Here is a 19,307-nt window from a genome sequence, read left to right on the forward strand (position 1 = left end):
ATGTTTCTACATCAAACTTGTGTAAGTTGCATACTGGACCAGGATTGGCTCCAAACTAGTTGTGATGTCACAAATCCTGCTTGTATGTACACATTTTAAACTGAGATTTTCAATTAGCACAGAGAAACTTTCCACTTTCTGCAGATGAATGTGAAAACAGTCTTCTAGTGTCAAACTCTGCACATACATCATTCAACAGAGTGAAGCTCAAACATTCAACGGTAAAAACAAGAAGAAAATTTTTGAGTGGAGGGAGACTAAATTCTTAGTGATATTAGTCTCACAATTTTACATCTAGCCTTGGTCTCTAGGAGCACCCGTCACATATCTTTTGCAAACTAAATTTTAAAAAAAAGTTCATTATTTGTAGTTAAAAATGCACCCATCTTATATTTAATATGCAAATTCTACAATTTTACCATCAATTCTTGTGTCAGCTCAGGTCGTGTTCATGTATAAAGAGGCAAAAGAACATTAACTTAAAGAAGACATTTTGAGAAATTATTATTTTGATATATTTTAAAAATCCATCCTGATGAATTGATTGAATTTTGATATTCAGAATGATTTTGGAATCAGTTTCTACATACACATGAGCAAAATCAGAGCATTAAGAATTACATTCCTCTTACATCAAGAAATAACAGAAATGACTTCTCACAGGTTGAATATAGACCACCACTAGTGACAATAATTAAGTTGTGACAGTTGCTGATGTGTGTTATCTTAACAATCAACATGAGTTCAGTGTTTTCGTTTCTGTTTGGTTTATTTGCCCAACTGCTAGGAGGCACTTAATCCAGTTCAACAAAATGCAATCCAATTCAATTAAAACATGAGCAGTAGAGAGATTTCTCAGTGTTATCAGGTACATGTTAAATCTCATAAATCACAAGACGACAGAGAAATGATATTTCAGTCTTCCATGAGGAAAAAGAAACACACCAACATGATTCAGCGGTGTTAGAGCTCATATGTCTGCACAATCACAGCAAATGTAGACAATGATTATGGAAAGGTGCTTTATTTCTGCAAACATTACACATCTCGAGAGCATTCTTCATGGCATTGAAAGTAGAATATGTACATAATTACAAAAACAATACATCATTTGTATAAAACAGTATGTACATGTATTCAGCTGTACAACAGCAAACACATGAAGCAAAAGGGGGGATATTCATGGAATGATTGCTGCCTTTAACCTAGTTGGGCTTCACGTCACATTGCTCCACATGTACTGAAGATGTAAATGACTTAGTGTTGTCAAGATATAAAACTATAGGAAATTAAATACCTTGTAGCAAATAAAACTTGGGTAACTACTTGGATAACTAGCCTCGCTTTAAAATTGTACATACAGTAAAGGCCACTGGATATAATTAAAATACCCAATTATTCATCACAGGTAACGTCATGACTAAACATTTCTTGGCTGTGTTTAAAGCTCATAATGGCACAGTAATCACAGTAATGGCATACAGGAAACGCCATTTTCTTCAGACAACATTTGGCAAAGGTAATAGTAGTCAAGTAATGTTCACAATGCAACAGTAACGTTGCCAGCTATACAACGAAAAAATCTCAATCACACTCGGTGGCAACAAGATTTTCTGAAGTATTTTTATCAAAATTATGGTCCAACATTAGCTGGTGGCCTCAGACAAATAAAGTGCACTAAGATCCAGTAAATCTATGTTTTGAGAGGTAAATCCATTAGAATTGAAATTTTCTGCAAAATTAGGACATTTAAAAGCTTTTCGTAAGATCAGAAATTTTCTTGTGAACAGTTATGATTTTGTTGAAAATGAGCTCTTTCATGATTGAGAAGGTCTGTTGTGGACTGCAATAGATGATGCATGCAACTGAGATGCATGATTTGTTGTACCTGTGAAATACATTCACCTTGGTTGAGCTGACGAAAATAATAAATACAAACACGATAATAAAAATACAAAATGCAATCAGTCAATCATCAATAAAGCATCTAAAATGTCCAGGTCCACCAGTTAAACTCCACTGCTATTACACACAGTTTACTCTGTTGGTCTGATTCTAATCAGTAAAACTCAGTGCACAGTTACAAAACACAAATAAATATCACACATGTAAAAAACATCCTAATAAGCAAAGTTTAAGAAAAAAAACAGGCTTCCATTAAACATTACCGGGCTGTTACTTTGTCCAGAAAATCAGTTCGTCACTGTCACTTAGTTTGGTCTCGAGCTCGGTTCATCTTAGCTTTAAACAGACTGATCATGTATTCATGACACCCATCACTTAAAGGAATAATTTTTGGGAAATTATTCGCTTTTCTTGCCGAGAGTTAGATGAGAAGATCAATAGAAGTCTCATATCTGTGCGGAGACAGTCAGCGTAGCTAACCAAAAAGACTGAGAACAGGTGGAAACAGCTAGCCTGGCTCTGTCCAAAGGAAGAACAAAAAACACCTCTAAAGCTCAATTATTAACATGTTTTATCTTGTTGTTCTATCCTTACAAAAAGTATAATTGCGGGACAGAAGATGACTGTAAAGTCTATTCTCTGTGTTTGTGCACTGGAGGTTTCATGTTTCTACATCAAACTTGTGTAAGTTGCATACTGGACCAGGATTGGCTCCAAACTAGTTGTGATGTCACAAATCCTGCTTGTATGTACACATTTTAAACTGAGATTTTCAATTAGCACAGAGAAACTTTCCACTTTCTGCAGATGAATGTGAAAACAGTCTTCTAGTGTCAAACTCTGCACATACATCATTCAACAGAGTGAAGCTCAAACATTCAACGGTAAAAACAAGAAGAAAAGCAAATTTTTGAGTGGAGGGAGACTAAATTCTTAGTGATATTAGTCTCACAATTTTACATCTAGCCTTGGTCTCTAGGAGCACCCGTCACATATCTTGTTGTTCTATCCTTACAAAAAACTAAGTTGAGGTTTTATGGGGGGCTGTGTGCTAGAATACTTCTTGTCTGCCTTTATGCTAAGCTAAGCGCCTGCTGGCTGCAGCTTCATAGTTTTAGCAGGTATAATCAACATTTTTATATTAACAATGACTACATGTAGGTGAAAGGGGTCACTCGTGGTGACAAAACCACAGATAATTATCACTTGAGCGTTCGGTTCTCCTCGCATCTTTCAGCTCATCATTTTAGTTTTCTGGCTCGCAATTTTACTGTTTTGGTTTATTCTTACTGCTCTCATAACATCCTATTTCGGCCACAGCAATCAGCTGTTTTCATCAATGACGCTCTAAAACCTGTTCCTGCCCAATACCGAACATATTTTTCTCAGGAGTTGATGGAGACCAAAGCAGAGCTAAAAGCAGAGTGAATATTGGACTTATTTCTTCCAGGTGGTCAGAGACACAACTCCAAATGAACGCTAATGCTTCTCTGTGTCTGTTGGATGTATAAATAAGCAACTGTTTGCCAACAAGTTCAATTTAAAAGGTGATAATATGTCAATGTTGAGTTCACAGCTTGTTTACACTGCCCCCAAGCATCCAAAGAAAATCAGTTAGTGCAGATTTAACGGACAGATATCAGTGGTATCAATCTGCTCATCTAACTCTTAGCAAGAAAGCGATTAAGCATATTTGATAAAATGTCAAACTATTCTTTTATCCCACGTTGTCAAAGAGCAGAGAAAAGCTGCTTAATGACAGTTTTTCAGTGTTCTTAATGAAAAATGAAGGAGTGATCCTGACTGATGAGTGCATCTCATTCACTGCAACAGGGCAGCATGTGTGTTGTACCTCTTTTCAAAGAAAAAAACATGAACAATTCAGAGACTGTGTCAGGGAGATACTGATTTTCTTCATTATTACACTTTAGTTAAATACAGAAAAAGTAAAAAACCCACATGGCGAGAATGGCAGCTACAGTTAAATTTGGCCACCTAAGTATGAGTTAACCAGTTTGTCTGCGCTGCTGAACCTTCAACAAGATAAGAAAATCAAACATCGTTCCTGAGCTTTCTCTCCTATGTACCTGCACCAGCACTCCCACCTCCTACACGTTATAGACTTCAGTAGTGGATGTTGTGGGTATGATGGCACTATTCAGTGTTGAAGTTGCAGAGGGCCGCTCCCTTCTGACATATCTTGGCTTCCTCACTTCAAAAAGAAAACACAGAATAATGAGTCAGAGGCAGAAGAGGAGGGATACATTTTAATGGCTCATAACGGCTAACCTTTAGCTTTTTTTTTTTTTTTTTTAAACAGATTTTATGGGCATGATAAGCTCTTCCTGCACAAAAGCCTTTGATGTTACAACTGCAAAAATGCAACACACCTCAGCAACATTGCTCATTGCTGGGTAATGTTTTGACTGCTTTGGATTACTCAATAGCAAATACTATAACCTGTTCAGCAAGATCAGAGAGTCTCAGTTTCAAGACAAGACAGGTAGCGTACAGAGTGAGACAGCATAGTAGTCTTACCTGTAGAGGAGGGTATCATGACAGCCTGGAAGGGAATAAACACAAAGGACTCATTGTCTTTGTAGTACAAGAGAATATTGCTGGAGGTAACAGTAAACAGACAAACATTAAGCCTCCAAATGTCTGATTAAATTTGAATAAACAATAAAAATGACTTACTGTCTCACTTGGTTGAAATATGAACGCTGTAAAAAAAAAAAAAAGGTACACAAAATGTTTACATTTGGTTTATACAGTATTGACTGAAACATGACAACAACATTGTGTTTTCCATGTTTTATGTTCTTCAGTGCTTTATTACACAGGATCTATTATTCGTGGTAGATAACAGTATTAAAAACAGGAGGTCTGGAGCTTCATGTGCAGGTTAAACAAAAGTCTGTCTGCGTGTGTCACACCTGTCCTGTACGGCGCTTACCCTTGTTGCGGCGGTAGAAGATGCTCGGGAGACGGTTGGAGCGTTTGAGGTAGAAGAATGAGGCAACAGAGAGAATCAGAAACAGGCTGATCAACAGTGTTCCCAGAAGAAGAGAGGCAGCTACACCTGGCCCTCCTGCTCCAAAACAAAGCACAAAACAGGAAGTGGTTGACAACACTGGAACATTTTACCACTTCAGCGGTAGCACAGACATACACCCTTGCTACCCAGAGAAACTATTTTGGTCTCCTCTTACTCAATTTACTGACTAATTTCAAACTCGTTATAGCAAATGACGGCTATATTAGTCCTTAAAGCTTCATTTATTCCCTTGAAAAATAACATGCAACAATGCAAGACATTTGCTTGACACTGAATTAACGTTTCAAATAATATATACAGGTGAGCACATGACATTACAGTTAAATAAATATGGTACATATTAAACAAAATAACCTCATTATGACTGTGGATATGATATCTTACCAATTTTAGGAATGACAGTAGTTACTGTTGTATGATTTTTCCTCTCCACTGTGTAGTCTAGCAAGCACAGAAAAGGGCAAATTAAAATAAACGTGATTCAAAGTAACATTGAGATTTTCATTGGTGCATTAACAGTAAGTGAATAGTTCCCAGTGCTTACTGTAGGTGCAGACTGTTATGTTTTCCAAATCTACAGCTGCAGAGTCACAGAATATGCAAACAGTGTTGCTGTTCTCAAGGACACGCAAGAAGCATCCTGAGGAAATCCAAAGAAAAATATATTTAATATTAATGAACTGACAAAATAGTGCACTTTTTGCATTTTATTCTACAATGAAAAGAAGACAAAATATGACTTGCTGTATTTTCAAGATTCACTAATGCAAACATTTCCCCAAACTAATCTAGTTTTAAAAGTCTTAAATGAACAAAAAAGGGTTGTTTTCCTTTTATTACATGCTGCCAAAGATGAGAGTAACATGAGAACAGGGACACAGCAGGCTGTTTTTGCAAGTTAAAACTCTCAGTCCCTCTGGGATGCAGGAGCAACACTGCCTCCAGTTTTTTCACTCTAAAATTCAAACATCATTACAATTATACTTTCTCTTTCATTTTAAAAAGTACAGCAATAAACAACTTGACTCAAACATATTTGTACTGTGTGTCACTCATAATCTGTTCCTGGAACATCTCCTGTGTCTTTCAGTTACGTCTCCTCAATGTCATTTTATGCTCTGTATTTGCTCTCATATAGCATAGTAGCACATATACAGTGTGTGTTTAACTTGACTGGGTTTATCCAACCATTAACCAAATTGTTATTATAAGCACAGCAGTTTAAATCTCCTGTGTGCCACCAGTTGCTAGCAAACTTAGACATATCACATCATTTCTCCGGTACAGTTTTGCTCTCTTGTTTAGCAGTTTAACATAGTTTAAGCCTTCAAGTCAAGAAGAAAACCAGAAAGCCTTGACTTTTGACCTCCAGAACAGGAAGTAAGGTTTATCATTTATAAACCAAACACCTCACACACACTTGGAGAATCAATTCACCATTCAACCAACTGATGTTTAGGAGTCCACCTACATTTCTATCATACTGTAATGTTGTCAGTTTAACTTCCAGGGTGCTCTCCATCTGACTCTGTCTTACTAATCCAATCAAATATCTTGGATTTTAACCATCAGAAGATTTGCTTTATGCATTTCAATTTAGCAGCGTGACTTTATGGTATACACTGATTAATGGGCAGAATATAATTTCACCCTGGTTGGTCTCTGACTAATGATGATAAAAATAATAATGAAATAAAGACGATAAAAGGTTAATAGTGACTTTCTTCATATGTGTGCCAACTTTGTTCAAACATTCACATTACCTGGTTCACAGTGAGTGTCATTCGAACATGAATTGTTCGCTCTTTGTTTCTCGCCACAGCACTCCAGTGAATTCTGATGTAGGGCCTGTCGACAGAACAGCAGTTAACTAGTTGATGCAACCTGCACAGAGCACATTGGACTTTCGGCTTAGTAGCATAACATCCGTTTTGTACCTTAGTTACAGGAGTCTCGGGTCTGATGAGAATCACAGTTGCAGCCAAGACCAAAAGGAATGACAGACCCATATTCGAACCCTTAAAGACCAAACAGACTTGAATTAGATAAACATCAATAACTGAGCACAGAGTAGATTCATTTACTCATTTAATACCACAAGAAACAAGCGTGATAAACAAACTGACCGGTTGGACATTTATCTAATAAATGTATCATATAAACTTTATTATTAGGACAAACAAAATAATTCAAAGAAATTTAAGGTCATTCTCTGTCCTGTTTATTGGCCAAACAAAACTTAATTGGGTGTCAAGCTTCCTCACTGTTTTGGTGCTTGTTGCAAGCAATATTAAAAACTATCAAGTACAAAATGTTAATGAATGTCTGACCAGATCTGTAGTCTTGTTTGCTTACTGTATTCTTTATTCACATACTTAGTGATTTAAATCCTGATCTTGACGACTTTAAACTGTATTTATTTAGGCAAAGTGATTGTACAGCTAACAGTGAGTAGCCAACATTTAATATTTGCTTTGCTTCTTTTGGTAAATGAAAAAATGGATTTTGTAGGATAAGCAGCATATTTAACTTCTCAATGTAAGTGAGCAGTTTTATCAGTAATACTGAGCCTCGGGTATATTTTTGATGATTCAAGAAATTTAAAATGATACCCAGCCCTCTTAAAAACGTTTGTGGTGTCTTGAAAGGCTGATACTATATCACTTGTACAGCTGCAACGATTAGTCAATCAATCGATTAGTCACTCAACAGAAAATTAATCGCAAACAATTTTCATAATCGACCTTTGAGTAATTTTTTAAGATAAAAATACTACAGTTCTCTCATTCCAGCTTCATAAATATTAATATTTTCTGGTTTATTTAGTCCTCAATAAGAATAAACTGAATATCTTTGGTTTTGGACTGTTGGTCGGGACAAAAGAAGAAATTTGAGGACATCACTTTGGACTTTGGGAAACAGTGATCAATATTTTTCACCATTTTCTGACATTTCAGACTAAACAACTAATCGATTAATTGAGAAAGTAATCGAATCAGATTAATCGACAATATAAATAACTGTTACTTGCAGCCCAAGTCACTTGTGAATCATTTTCCCGATATAACAAGTTTTTTTCCTCTTCATATGTCATGAAAGAGGGTAGAGTAAAAAAACATCCGTGTCTTTTAAACATGAAGGCTACCATAATTGACTCAACTTGTCTCGCGTACAACAATACATCTGATAGGTTAAACTAATCTTTTAGCTGAAATCAGTTTGGAAATGAGGTCATTAATTAGAAACACGACTACACAAAGATGCAAAAGATGTTAATCAGTGTTGCATTCAAACTAAACAAATGAGTCACCCACACACACAACTAACAATTATTTTCCTTATCGATTAATCTGTTGATTATTTTTTCGATCAATTGATTCATTGTTTCAATGTCAGAAAATGGGGAACAATGTCAAAGCCTCAAATGTCTTGTTTATCCAGAATTCAAAGATATTCAGTTTACTGTCATAGAAGACTAAAGAAACCAGACAGTATTCACATTTAAGAAGCAGGAATCAGACAATTGGGACATGTTTTTCTCAAAAAAAAAAAAAAAAGAGACTCCAAACGATTAATCGATTATCAAAACAGTTGGGGATTCATTTAATCGTTGACAACTAATGGATTAATTGACTAATCATTGCAGCTCTTCACATTCATGAGAGGGCAGTTTTCCACTAAAGGTGATTTCAAATACACCTGCCACTTTTCTGTCTGTCTTTACGTTACAGTTGTCTAATTTGACACCATCGTTTTGAATTAAAAAGTAATTATTTCATGTGTAACGCCCTAAGAAACGTAGCTAATTGTCTGAAAAGGCACGAAACGAGCTAATGTCAGTTGAGGGACAGAGGATGGTTAGCCTGCTAGCTTAGCACCTGTCAGTGGGATGAAGTTATGCTGTGATTGAGCCAACAGACATACAGCTACGATCATCATATCAGCGCCAGTGAGGCCGACCTGCTAATCTATATCAATCTGTTTGTACATTATCGAGTGTGTTTGCAGCCACAGACTCAACAGCTTCACCACAGTGTTGAATAAGAAACACAAAAAGTTCACTCACCAGATAAAAAAAACAGCAGGCTGTGGCCTCAACAAACTCCTGGGTGTGATTTTGTAATCGACGTCAGATCCCGTCCGCCGCAGAGGGTTTTAGCAGACAGACAGTCGCTAACATTTGTTGGCAGGTTTGTCATCAACAAACCTCTGCAGCTCAGCCACAGATCATCCTGCAGCTCGCAGCTCACAGTCAGTCAGCAGCTCGCCTTCATTCAGCACTTCCGGGTACGAGTTTCTGAATAAACAACACCAGCTGTGTCGGAGTGGAAAAAATAAAAGATAAACAAATAAATAAGAATCAAATACAAGACTATCAAAGACTATCAAAACATAATAATAGTAATAATATTATTTTACTTTATTATTGTTATTATTGACGATAATGACGTTACTGGTCATAACTGTTGTAATCATAATTAATAATATTAATAAGAAGATGAAATATGAACACAATTAATAATGTCATAATAATAATGATAAAAAATGGTAATATTAAATACACTCCATTAACATACATGAGGGAAGCAAAATATTAGGAACACTTTTCAATATAATGCACTCCAATACACCACCACCACACACTACGTCCTCAATGATAAAGTGAGCTTTCTGACAATGTCAACAAAAACTGAAAATGTATACGCTTTGTAAATGTAGAATTTATTGCAGAGCTGTTCTACTGGATTGCATTAGATTGCACAGGTGTACCTAATAAAGTGGCCGGTGAGTGTATATTGATAATAAAAAATGTTAATTAAATACAATAGTGTGTCTCGGCAATTAATTTAAATCATAATGAATAATTAAGTATCAACAGAGACACTGCATCTGAATGGAATACAGCCATTATTAATGATATTACATTTGTGTTTAAGAAGTCACAGTAGGCCTTTTTCACAGTAGACATTTTGACATGTCAAGCAGGAAAAGCACGGGTGTAATTAATGATATTAATGATGGCTGAATCCAATTTCATTTTTCCAGATTCATGATCCCATTAAGGTTCACCAGTGTGGCTTCCTTAGACACTTGAATGCCATTGGTAATGTTATCAGTTCCACATATGTACTTTGCTTTCTATGACGAGTCAAAATGTCTGCTGTGAAAAGGTCAATATCAGCCCTACAATTATCATGGCCTGATTAACCTGTTAGGAGGATCTGGGGCAACAGTTTGTTTTTTGGGTCCCTACAGTCATACCTCACTTACTGCCAGTTGTGAAAGAAGTATTAAATCCTTTACTTAAGTAAAAGTACTGATACAGCAATGTAAAAATATTTCATTACAAGTAAAAGTCATGCATGAAAAATCCTATTTAAGTAAAAGTACATAAATATCAGCAGCAAAACGTAGTTAAAGTATTACAGTAAAAGTAGTGGTTTGGTCCCTCTGACTGATATATTATTATATATGACATGATTAGATTATTAATACTGAAGCATCAGTGTTAGAGCAGCATGTTACTGTTGTAGCTGCTGGAGGTGGAGCTAGTTTCAACTACTTTATATACAGTTAGCAAGTTTAGTCCAGTGGTTCCCAACCTAGGGGTCAGGCACCTCCGAAGGGTCACCAGATAAATCTGAGGGGTTGTGAGATGATTAATGAGAGAGGAAAGAAGAAAAACACAGTTCTGATGCACAAATCTGTTTCCAGTTTTTGGAAAATGTAGGTGAAATATTGGATCATTTGAACATTTATTAAAATGAAACCATGTAAGAAACCACTGTTTAGTGGAGCTGTTAACAACTCATTGACATCTGAAATGTGACCCCGACTACACACTGTTTTTTGTAAGATGTCAAAAGCCAAAAAGGTTGGAAACCACTGGTTTCATCTTTAACAATGTGTTGTATTTTAAAAGCTTGTTATATTATCTAATGTGTCAACTCTTCATCTGAAAAGTAACTAAAGTGGTCAGATAAATGTAGTGGAGTAGAAGTATAAATTACCATAAAATGGAAACACTGAAGTAAAGTACAAGTACCTTAAAACTGTACTTAACTACAGTACTTGAGTAAATGTACATAGTTACTTTCCACCGCTGCCTACTGCCCTCTGTGCAATGTGTACATACTCTATTGTTTCCCATTAAATGTATGTACATTACACCAAACTGATTAATTCTTATTTTTATAGAAAACATATTAAAGAATTGAGCGTATATGATTTACTTGCTGGTGAAATGTTAATTGAAGAGACCACAGGTGTTACTTCAATATTCCACTCATGGTGAAAACAAATATTTACATAACACTTTTTGTTTCAGAGGTTTGTGTGTTGGTGCTATCGAGTCGTAGATTAGAGTTTTCCGACGGCACCTGAATACGTCAGCCTCGCCTCGCTCATACGGCGGGAGATTTGATTACACGCGACATCATCTTCATCACATAATATGCGAATTGTGAGTTAATTTGATCGTTTTGTACTTAATCTATGATAAACACTTACACTACTAAACTAAGTATAACTATCATGTGATAAAGGCTTGATAGGACTTAACAGATAACCTAAATTTAAATTGTCTTTACTTTAATTAAAGTTAGCTAATGACGCATTTTCTGAACTAGCTAGCTAATGCTATACCGACATCAACTAGGTAGCTAAAAATTCTACTAACTTGTTATCTTTATAAACAGGAAACCAAAAACAATGAATCATGTGAGGAACATAAAAGAAATGCTGAGCATCCCAACTGGAAGCAGGTGGTTAGCTAACACGTGAGTTACTTAATGACTAAACTTAGCTGTTATTTTCACCCACTGTAAAGTTATAATATTATATGAAGTTGTTGAATTAGTTTTTCATCTAAAATCAAAACTTGGATACAGTATCATGAACTGCCTAGACCAATATTTGTATGTTTACCTAATTTCTACAAACACTTTCTCTGTTTTGCTGCACAAACATATTGTGTGTTTGTATTTTCTTTACTCTTCAAACCTGGTGGGAATAAAACAACCAACAGGAATGTGGCCACCAGCGGCTACTCCAGTTGCACAGATTCTCAGTTTTTCTTTGGGTCTCAGTTTTGGCCTGAAAATTCACAAGGCACATCTCAGGATATGAGTTTGTCATCCAGGACCTCCCAACAAAGTTCACAAGAGGTGAGACTAACCATCTTCATCTTGTAGGTGGTTCTTGGTGAGGCAGCGATATCTTCTAGTGACTAGATGCACGAAGAAAGAAGTCCCACTGGTTTAATGCCATTATAGCATTTATAAGTGAGCTGAGTAATGGGTCTAATGGGACAGCTGATGTGTGTTGTAAGAAAACTAAAAAAAGACTAAGTGATGCCATTTGTGGGGCTATGATCTTTGTACTTTTGTTCCTTTAGTAAGTCTATACATTAAAAAAAAAAAAAAAAATCCAAAAACCTTAACATTATGCAGATCTAGAAAGACAAAACGTAACCACCATTTCAACCACAACTACAGCTGAAATGATTATATTCATTGAAGTTATTTGTTATTGACGGAAAATTAATCTGCATCTATTTTCATGATTTATTAATTGTTCCAGTCATTTTTTATGCAAAAATGACAAACATTTCAGCCTCTCAAATGTGAAGATTTGATGTTTTTGTTGGTCATATATGATAGTAAATGGAATCTCTTTGGGTTGGCCATATAAAGTAAAACAATCTTTGTCTCTGAGAAAAGATTATAATTTTTTAAATTATTTTCCAACATTTTGTGGACAAAACGATGAATTGACAAAATCTGATTAATTAATGATGAAAATAATTGTTAGTTGCAGCCTATACCACAACACATGACTTGTTGTTTTTAGGAAATGTTTCCTATTTGGTGTGTAGGATATTTTGTCATGTAGAAAACTTCACCTAACTGAGTGCATACAGTTTAATTTATCATCTCTCAGATTATTTGTCTTGTGTTTATGTCCGTTAACCTCTGTATTTTGTCACTATTTAGGGGAGTGACCCAAAGTTTTCAAACAGTTATCACACCAAACCTCTCCTGTTTGGAGAATTTAAGGACAAAGCCAAAGCTTTTGGATTACTGGATAAATTTGAGGAGGACAAGAAAAAGGCAAAAGAAAAAACTGACAGGTACTTCTCTGTATCAGGAATAGAGAACAGATTTGAAACATACAACTTGATTATTAAAAGTAGTTGTAATCACTTCTAAATCTGTCTTGTTTGCTTTATCAGTGATATTTTAGCCAAAGAATGTCTAAATATTCAAGAAACTCTCAACAATGTAAGTGATTATGGGCATCCATTCTGTTACTTGTTTTATTATAGCTCCTCTTTTCTAGATGTAAAATGTTAAAAAATGCTGCAATGTTTTTCAGATCCAACAACTGGTCGCTGGCACAGAGAAAAACACTGCTGTGTGCCAAACAGTCCTTGAAAAGTTTAACAACTTTGCATCAACATGTAAGTTTCCTAATGTGGTCTATTAAATCAGTATTTTTTTTAACTTCATATTAATGTACTTAAAATTGCCTCCTGGATTACTGCATACAACAACAACAACAACTGAACTGGTACATTATACTGTTTAGTAAAAAAAGGCAGTGAGTAGGCCTTTCTTATCACCAGTAGATGGTGCTCTCTGCCCATCATTAACTTAATTGTTCATTTTGAAATGGAGAATTTGTCAGGAGGAATTTATGTACTAATTTCTATCCTTTGATTCTCTTCCTCCAGCACAAAATAATCTCAGCAGTCTCCAGAGTGACATTTCACAGCAGTTTGAGACTTTGCTAAATAAAGTGAACTCCCAGAAAGAGGTGATGACAGAACTGGAAGAAAGGGTGCAAAAGGTGAATAGTTTGTAGCTCAGGTTCACAATAACTACAGTTTCAGCTTGGCAAATCTTAGTAGCTAATAAATGTGTCTTATTAATGAGGAGTGTCATTGTTTATTGATATTCTTCAGAGTGGAGACACAACTGCAGAACTTGCCTCAAGTGTGAAAAGCTTAAAAAATAGTCTGGAGTGTCTGAGACAGGAGCAGGAAAGAGAGAGAAGCATGCTTGAAGAGGCCCTGAAGCTGCTCAACGCCTTAGTCTTAGAGCATTCGGTTAAACCCAGTCCTGGGAAAGTAATGGACTCTGCTAGTCAAACGTCACCAGCACAGGACAACAAACTTGAAGGCACACAGTTTACAAGTACATCATACAACCTTGAACACAATCTGGTTGAAGTTCCCCCTCAGGACTCCAGCTGCATCATCGGGAAAAGGAAATCCACTTTGGGAGGCATCAGGAGGAGGCGCAAAAAGAGACCGCTGGTGCTCTCACAGAGGAGTAAGCGCATCGTCTCAGATGAAATCAGTCAACCTGTCATGAACCGTCACAAACAACAAAAAGTTTCGAGACCTCTGTGTGAGCTTCATGATCAGAACAGGGTAACCAGCCGGGACAGTTTCAAACCAGACTGTCTAATGCCACTGAACAGGGAGACCAGATCCAGCAAAGCTGCAGGATGTTTCATCACCCCTCTCAGCTGCTGGTCTCAGGACAGTACCAGCTCTATGTGCCTCACAGGATTCGAGTCCAAAACGGAGACCCCGGTGAAACCTGAAAGCTTCTGGCAGTTGTTTGACATGGATTGTGATTTTGATATAGGCTTTTAGAGGATGACCAAAGGACTCAGAATGGTAGCATTTGTTTTGTTATTTCTGTGACTAGCAGAATAATAGACAAAAAATATTTTAGCTCTTGTGACCCATGTTCTTAGTTTTCAAAGTATTCAGTTTTTGAAGAGGGAACGTATTTATTTTTTTGTCTTAGAGTGTAGAAGCTGTGGAGAGCTGTAAGAAGGTATCACACAGACCTTAAAAAACTTGTTCAAGTTTCTCTTTTTTCTGCGAACATGAAAAAAGTACTGTTCCAGTCAGGCTTCTTTGCTGACTTTTTAATTTAACTTATTCTCATTAACTTATTCTGTATTCATTCTGATGACTGAGCATTGCAAAATAAACAGAAACGTTCTGAAAACAAATCACTTCTCTTGGATCGTCTTTGGGAACCAAATATATCTGATGTATCACTTCCGAGATAAATATTTGAATCCTGACTATGTAAAAATATATTATGTTCTACATGTCAAAATAGAAGAGATCAGCTTTCCGATTTCCCCTTCACGTGACCCTCATACGTCTCCGTTGGACATCTTGTTCCTCTGTTATACTGAGAAGTGTTTTAAATATTTTATTAGATTTATTAATATCAATCAGTCTAGACTGTGAGAGACACCTCTCTGTATAATCGATACAGTTTAACTACATCGTAAACTAAATCCTTCAAAATTATTAGAAAATTTTTAAGAATGAACTTTTCTCTAAAACAGTTTTAATAAAAGTATAACCTTGATGAAGGTAGGATTCATTGCAGGGCTGCTGTATTAGTTATAAACTGGTAACTTAATGTACATTTACAGTATAAATTAAAAACAGTTGTGTCTGTGTTCAAACAACAACAATCATACTCCACAACATGGATAAAGTGCATGTTTATTAGCAAAAATAGTGAAATAATTTTATTCATATTTAGGCCAGAAGTCCACAATTATAACCACAATTAATGTCTGTTTCATGTCAATGGAGATCATTTCCTTGTGTTGCTGATAATACTATTTCAGCTATGCATGACACATCTGCAGGATGCAGGAAATGAATCTTTGCAGATGTTACACAAAAAGATAAAAAGCAACAAATTCTGTATTTACAAATTGTATGTTCTCACTCTGACAACATACAAGTCAATTAAGTGCAGACCCTTTTCCATGCAGACCACTAAGACCTTTTCTGCTTGAAAAAAATGAAAGCTTTTGGCCCAGCAATAAGTGCATTAATGATTAATAATTAATTTCCACCTCCAATCCTCAAACAGACTTTGATCTGAGTTGATGTTGGTGTCACAGTTTCACTAAGTCTGCAGGTGGGGACATTAGTCCTCTTGGGTTGAGATTTGCCACTAAGCACACATCATAGTTGTCATGCATCAGAGCGCGCCGTGCCACCACCGTCCACCTGTTCTCCCATGGGTCCAGCTCCAAAATGTCTTTTGTTATATCATCATGACGATCTGAAAGTTGTTAAGAAACAGAAGAGTTTAACACTCAGAGAAACATTTTTCATTCTCATGTTGTATATACCGGTATGGATAAACATCTTCCCCTACCTGCTCCTTTGTAGTATCCACACACATAAATCTTTCCTCCCACCACTCCTGCATTAGAGGCATTGGTGCGAAGTGAAAGCTGGGCACAGGGAAGAGGAGGTCCGTCCCTCCAGTAATCTCCATCTGGATTGTAGATCTCCACAGCATCCAGACAGCGGCGTGATTGCCCACGGTCCACACCCTCACAGCCAATGCCGCCTAAAGGTGCAAATTGGGTTTATCATCAAAGATTTTCAAACAAATTCATACAGAATCGGTGCAATTAAATGTATTTAGTAGACACAATATTGTGTCAACATATGCACATCAAGAGAGATTTAAAACAGAAAAACAAACACAAGACAAAGTAAATCTAAACTAATATGCATTGAAATATGTCCTAATATGGACAAGTTAACTGAACAAACAATCTTACCTATCACAAAAATTTCACCATTGAGCACAATAGCACTGCAGCGGTACTTTGAGTACTTCATGGGACCTAGTTCTGTCCACTTATTTGTGTTTGGATCATACTCCAGAAGACGGTTACTAAGACGGTCCGGCTCATCATCCAACCGGTATGACTAGATGGTCAAGAAGGACAGAGAGGGTATGACAATTCAGAGCAGGTGCAGTCAGAGAAGAGTCGTACACAGATACTCTACGGGTAGATTTCCCAAGAAGCAGAAGTGTATTGAGAAAGTTCAAAGTGAAATGTGTGATGCATGATTAAGTTTCATCATAAGGTTCATACAGTAATAAAATGTTTCTCTCTTTACAGCTTCAAAAAGCTAAAAAGAAGAACTGATAATTTTATAAGATTTCAGTCATATGTGTGAATTTACCTTTGGACCAGTTCTGATAATAGTCAAGTGTTATTGAAATTGTATCCTATTGGCCTGACGTTAACATATGAGACTCGCAGCTGTACTGTATTTCAGCCAGCAACCAAAAGTGTGAAATAATTTGAACTGAGTGTTTTGGGTGTTTTTGGAGCGCTCGCCTTTCACACAACTCTGATCCACTTATTTCCACACACAGTCTGATAAAGTGACTTTCACAAGTCTCACATGTTTTCAGAGTCCCCTTTTTTCTTGCAGTGTGTATAGGTGTTTACACATCACCTGTGGGGTTCGACCACCAATCACATAAAGGCGATCTTTCATCCTGACCACGCTGTGATAGGCCAAAGGCATTGGCAGGGGTGCTGCGCTGCGCCACGGTCCTCCCTGCAGAGACCACCGTTCCACACAGTTAGTGATGAGAAGCTGGTTCTTCAGCTTCATCAGCCCACCAATCAGGTACAGAGTCTCGCCTAGTGATCCTAGACCATAAGAGTCACGGTACTCTGCTGACGTTAGGCGCTCCCAGCTCCCTTGAGCCTCTATTTTGTACCTGGCAATTCCAGACAACAGCAATTAGTGCTATCTGTGCTTGGCAGAGTTATCAAATATATCACTTAATATCCTTCTTACCTGTAGAGCTCAACATTAATGTCTTTCTGCCGGGCCATCCTGCGAGCACTCGCCTCTCCTGCCACTATAATGTTATTTTCTTCAGTTACAACCCCGGCACACACATACCCCAGAGCCTCTCCATAGCGAGGTGAAGTGATGTAGTAAATTCGGCCTGTGGATGGGGCAAAGCAAAAGCTGCGCTCGCCAAAGTTGCCATATCTTGACCTAATCCCACCACTGTCGTTACCCACACAGAGCAGCATTTCTGTGGTCTCCATCCCATACCGCAACTTTAGTTTGCGTGGTGTAGCTGAGGGATGCATCGCTGTGGCCTGCAAGGCTTCATTCAACATCTCCAGACATTCAGCGTCAGACAGCAGAGCCGTATTCCTCTTCATCGCCTCTTTTAAATAGTCATGGCTTATCAGGGGCAGGCGGACCTTCCTCAGGAGCTCCGGGAGATGCAGAATACGTACCTCCCCATCCATCAGAGTGCTGTGTTTGACCCAGCGAAGGACCACATCCAAGATGGTCTCTTCTCGTGAAACATTGAGGTCATCAGAAGAGAGGAGCTTTCCCAGCTGATGGGCCTCCAGCTCCAGCACCTCCTCATTATTGCAAACTTGAACAAAGTGCTGCCTCAGGAAGCGCTGAGCGTGGTCAGACAATTCCTCTGCACCAAGGTCACGGGCAAAGTAATACACACCAAGGCAGTTGGAAGCATCCATGTTCTCGGTCATGTGCTGCTGGCAGCGAGTGAAGACGTCATCCATCTGCAGGAGAAAAGCTGCGATAGAGATGCCTTGTACATTGGCGTTAGTGAGAGGAAGATCTGAGCAATACATGTAGTTCAGGAGGAGAGCCAAGCTGTCTGCAGGGGTGTCACGCAGGAATATTTCTCTGTTGTTGCACTCACGCAGGCCGCATGTGAACATAACACGAAAGTACGGGCTGAAGGCAGATAGAACAACCCGGTGACAGGGGAAGCTGATGCCCTCAGCAACCAGCACCACATCTGTCAGATGCTCAGACTCCCTCATCTTCTTCAGCTGGTCGAGCAGCACGACTCCATGTTTGGTTCTAAAATCCATTTTGCTTCAATGTTTTTGGAAGACTAATATTTACAAAGTTACATGGGAGGTTTTAGGCATGGAAAAAAAACTAGTAAGGAGGCTTTCTCTGAAAAACAAAGAAAAAAAAACTAAGTTGAGCTGACATCAATATCCTATTAAAGCCACATTTCAATCAGTGAGTAGTAGTGTTTAGTCAACTTTGAATTTTGCAAAGGCTTCTTAATCTTAGCCGTCTTGACATGAAAATGTAGATAAAACATAAGCAATTTTATTTGAATTTTCATGAATTCATATTTCAGCAGCCACCACTTTAAGAAATCTTCTCTAACTTTCTACTTCACATTAGATATAACAAATACTAGCAAAATCCCACTGGTCTATATAACATGTGCACTCTTACAAGTTAGTGCCATAGCTGTCCATGTCATACATCATTCAGTTCCCTTGTAAAAAGCCTTACCAAGGTCTTCAAATCCTCTTGTCTGCTGATAACTAAAAAGACTAGTAAATATCCATGTTTCTCATCAGACTGCATGTGTTGTTGATGTTGCTGACTATGTCAGTCAGGGGGGTTAGAGAGAGTCTGAGCAATTGCATGAGACAAAGATATCTACCCCCT

General features: G+C 37.4%; 3 protein-coding genes across 4 annotated transcripts; 1 reads left to right on the forward strand and 2 right to left on the reverse strand.

Annotated features, from left to right (window-relative positions):
* Positions 1–1,008: 1,008 nt before the first annotated feature.
* On the reverse strand, positions 1,009–9,252 carry c4h1orf159 (chromosome 4 C1orf159 homolog). The gene is made up of 10 exons (XM_044347875.1): positions 9,030–9,252; positions 6,901–6,981; positions 6,727–6,811; positions 5,508–5,603; positions 5,348–5,404; positions 4,862–4,996; positions 4,603–4,628; positions 4,444–4,468; positions 3,993–4,117; positions 1,009–1,888 (listed from the first exon to the last, which is right to left on the reverse strand). Exons 2-9 carry the CDS (start codon positions 6,970–6,972, stop codon positions 4,014–4,016), a joined length of 600 nt encoding a protein of 199 aa, XP_044203810.1. The 5' UTR covers positions 6,973–6,981; positions 9,030–9,252; the 3' UTR covers positions 1,009–1,888; positions 3,993–4,013.
* A 2,066-nt stretch (positions 9,253–11,318) lies between these two features.
* LOC122980133 (interactor of HORMAD1 protein 1) lies at positions 11,319–14,840 on the forward strand. Of its 2 annotated transcripts, XM_044347865.1 has the most exons (8): positions 11,319–11,426; positions 11,662–11,742; positions 11,991–12,129; positions 12,958–13,094; positions 13,197–13,245; positions 13,340–13,424; positions 13,698–13,813; positions 13,929–14,840. In XM_044347865.1, the coding sequence occupies exons 2-8, from the start codon at positions 11,675–11,677 to the stop codon at positions 14,625–14,627; spliced, it is 1,293 nt and encodes a 430-aa protein (XP_044203800.1). In that variant the 5' UTR covers positions 11,319–11,426; positions 11,662–11,674; the 3' UTR covers positions 14,628–14,840. The 2 variants fall into 2 exon arrangements, with proteins under 2 accessions (XP_044203800.1, XP_044203801.1); XM_044347866.1 differs by lacking the exons at positions 12,958–13,094; positions 13,197–13,245.
* A 650-nt stretch (positions 14,841–15,490) lies between these two features.
* Positions 15,491–19,291, reverse strand: kbtbd12 (kelch repeat and BTB (POZ) domain containing 12). The gene is made up of 6 exons (XM_044347861.1): positions 19,149–19,291; positions 17,634–18,794; positions 17,283–17,553; positions 16,592–16,742; positions 16,177–16,374; positions 15,491–16,080 (listed from the first exon to the last, which is right to left on the reverse strand). Exons 2-6 carry the CDS (start codon positions 18,704–18,706, stop codon positions 15,911–15,913), a joined length of 1,863 nt encoding a protein of 620 aa, XP_044203796.1. The 5' UTR covers positions 18,707–18,794; positions 19,149–19,291; the 3' UTR covers positions 15,491–15,910.
* Between the last annotated feature and the right edge of the window lie 16 nt (positions 19,292–19,307).

The sequence above is a fragment of the Thunnus albacares genome, chromosome 4, assembly GCF_914725855.1.
Source record: "Thunnus albacares chromosome 4, fThuAlb1.1, whole genome shotgun sequence".
In the NCBI taxonomy this organism is placed as follows: domain Eukaryota; kingdom Metazoa; phylum Chordata; class Actinopteri; order Scombriformes; family Scombridae; genus Thunnus; species Thunnus albacares.

Bases quoted from the DNA above. Each gene is read 5' to 3' on its own strand.
- kbtbd12 (XM_044347861.1), bottom strand. From the start codon at position 18,706: ATGGATTTTAGAACCAAACATGGAGTCGTGCTGCTCGACCAGCTGAAG. The intron at 17,554-17,633 runs GTAAGAAGGATA...TGGAATTGCCAG, and splicing joins ATTAATGTTGAGCTCTACAG to GTACAAAATAGAGGCTCAAG. The intron at 16,375-16,591 runs GTAAGATTGTTT...TTGCACCTTTAG, and splicing joins TGGTGAAATTTTTGTGATAG to GCGGCATTGGCTGTGAGGGT.
- LOC122980133 (XM_044347865.1), top strand. From the start codon at position 11,675: ATGAATCATGTGAGGAACATAAAAGAAATGCTGAGCATCCCAACTGGA. The intron at 11,743-11,990 runs GTGAGTTACTTA...AACAACCAACAG, and splicing joins AGCAGGTGGTTAGCTAACAC to GAATGTGGCCACCAGCGGCT. The intron at 12,130-12,957 runs GTGAGACTAACC...GTCACTATTTAG, and splicing joins CCCAACAAAGTTCACAAGAG to GGGAGTGACCCAAAGTTTTC.
- c4h1orf159 (XM_044347875.1), bottom strand. From the start codon at position 6,972: ATGGGTCTGTCATTCCTTTTGGTCTTGGCTGCAACTGTGATTCTCATC. The intron at 4,469-4,602 runs GTAAGTCATTTT...ATTCCCTTCCAG, and splicing joins TATTTCAACCAAGTGAGACA to GCTGTCATGATACCCTCCTC. The intron at 4,118-4,443 runs GTAAGACTACTA...TTCTTTTTGAAG, and splicing joins CATGATACCCTCCTCTACAG to TGAGGAAGCCAAGATATGTC.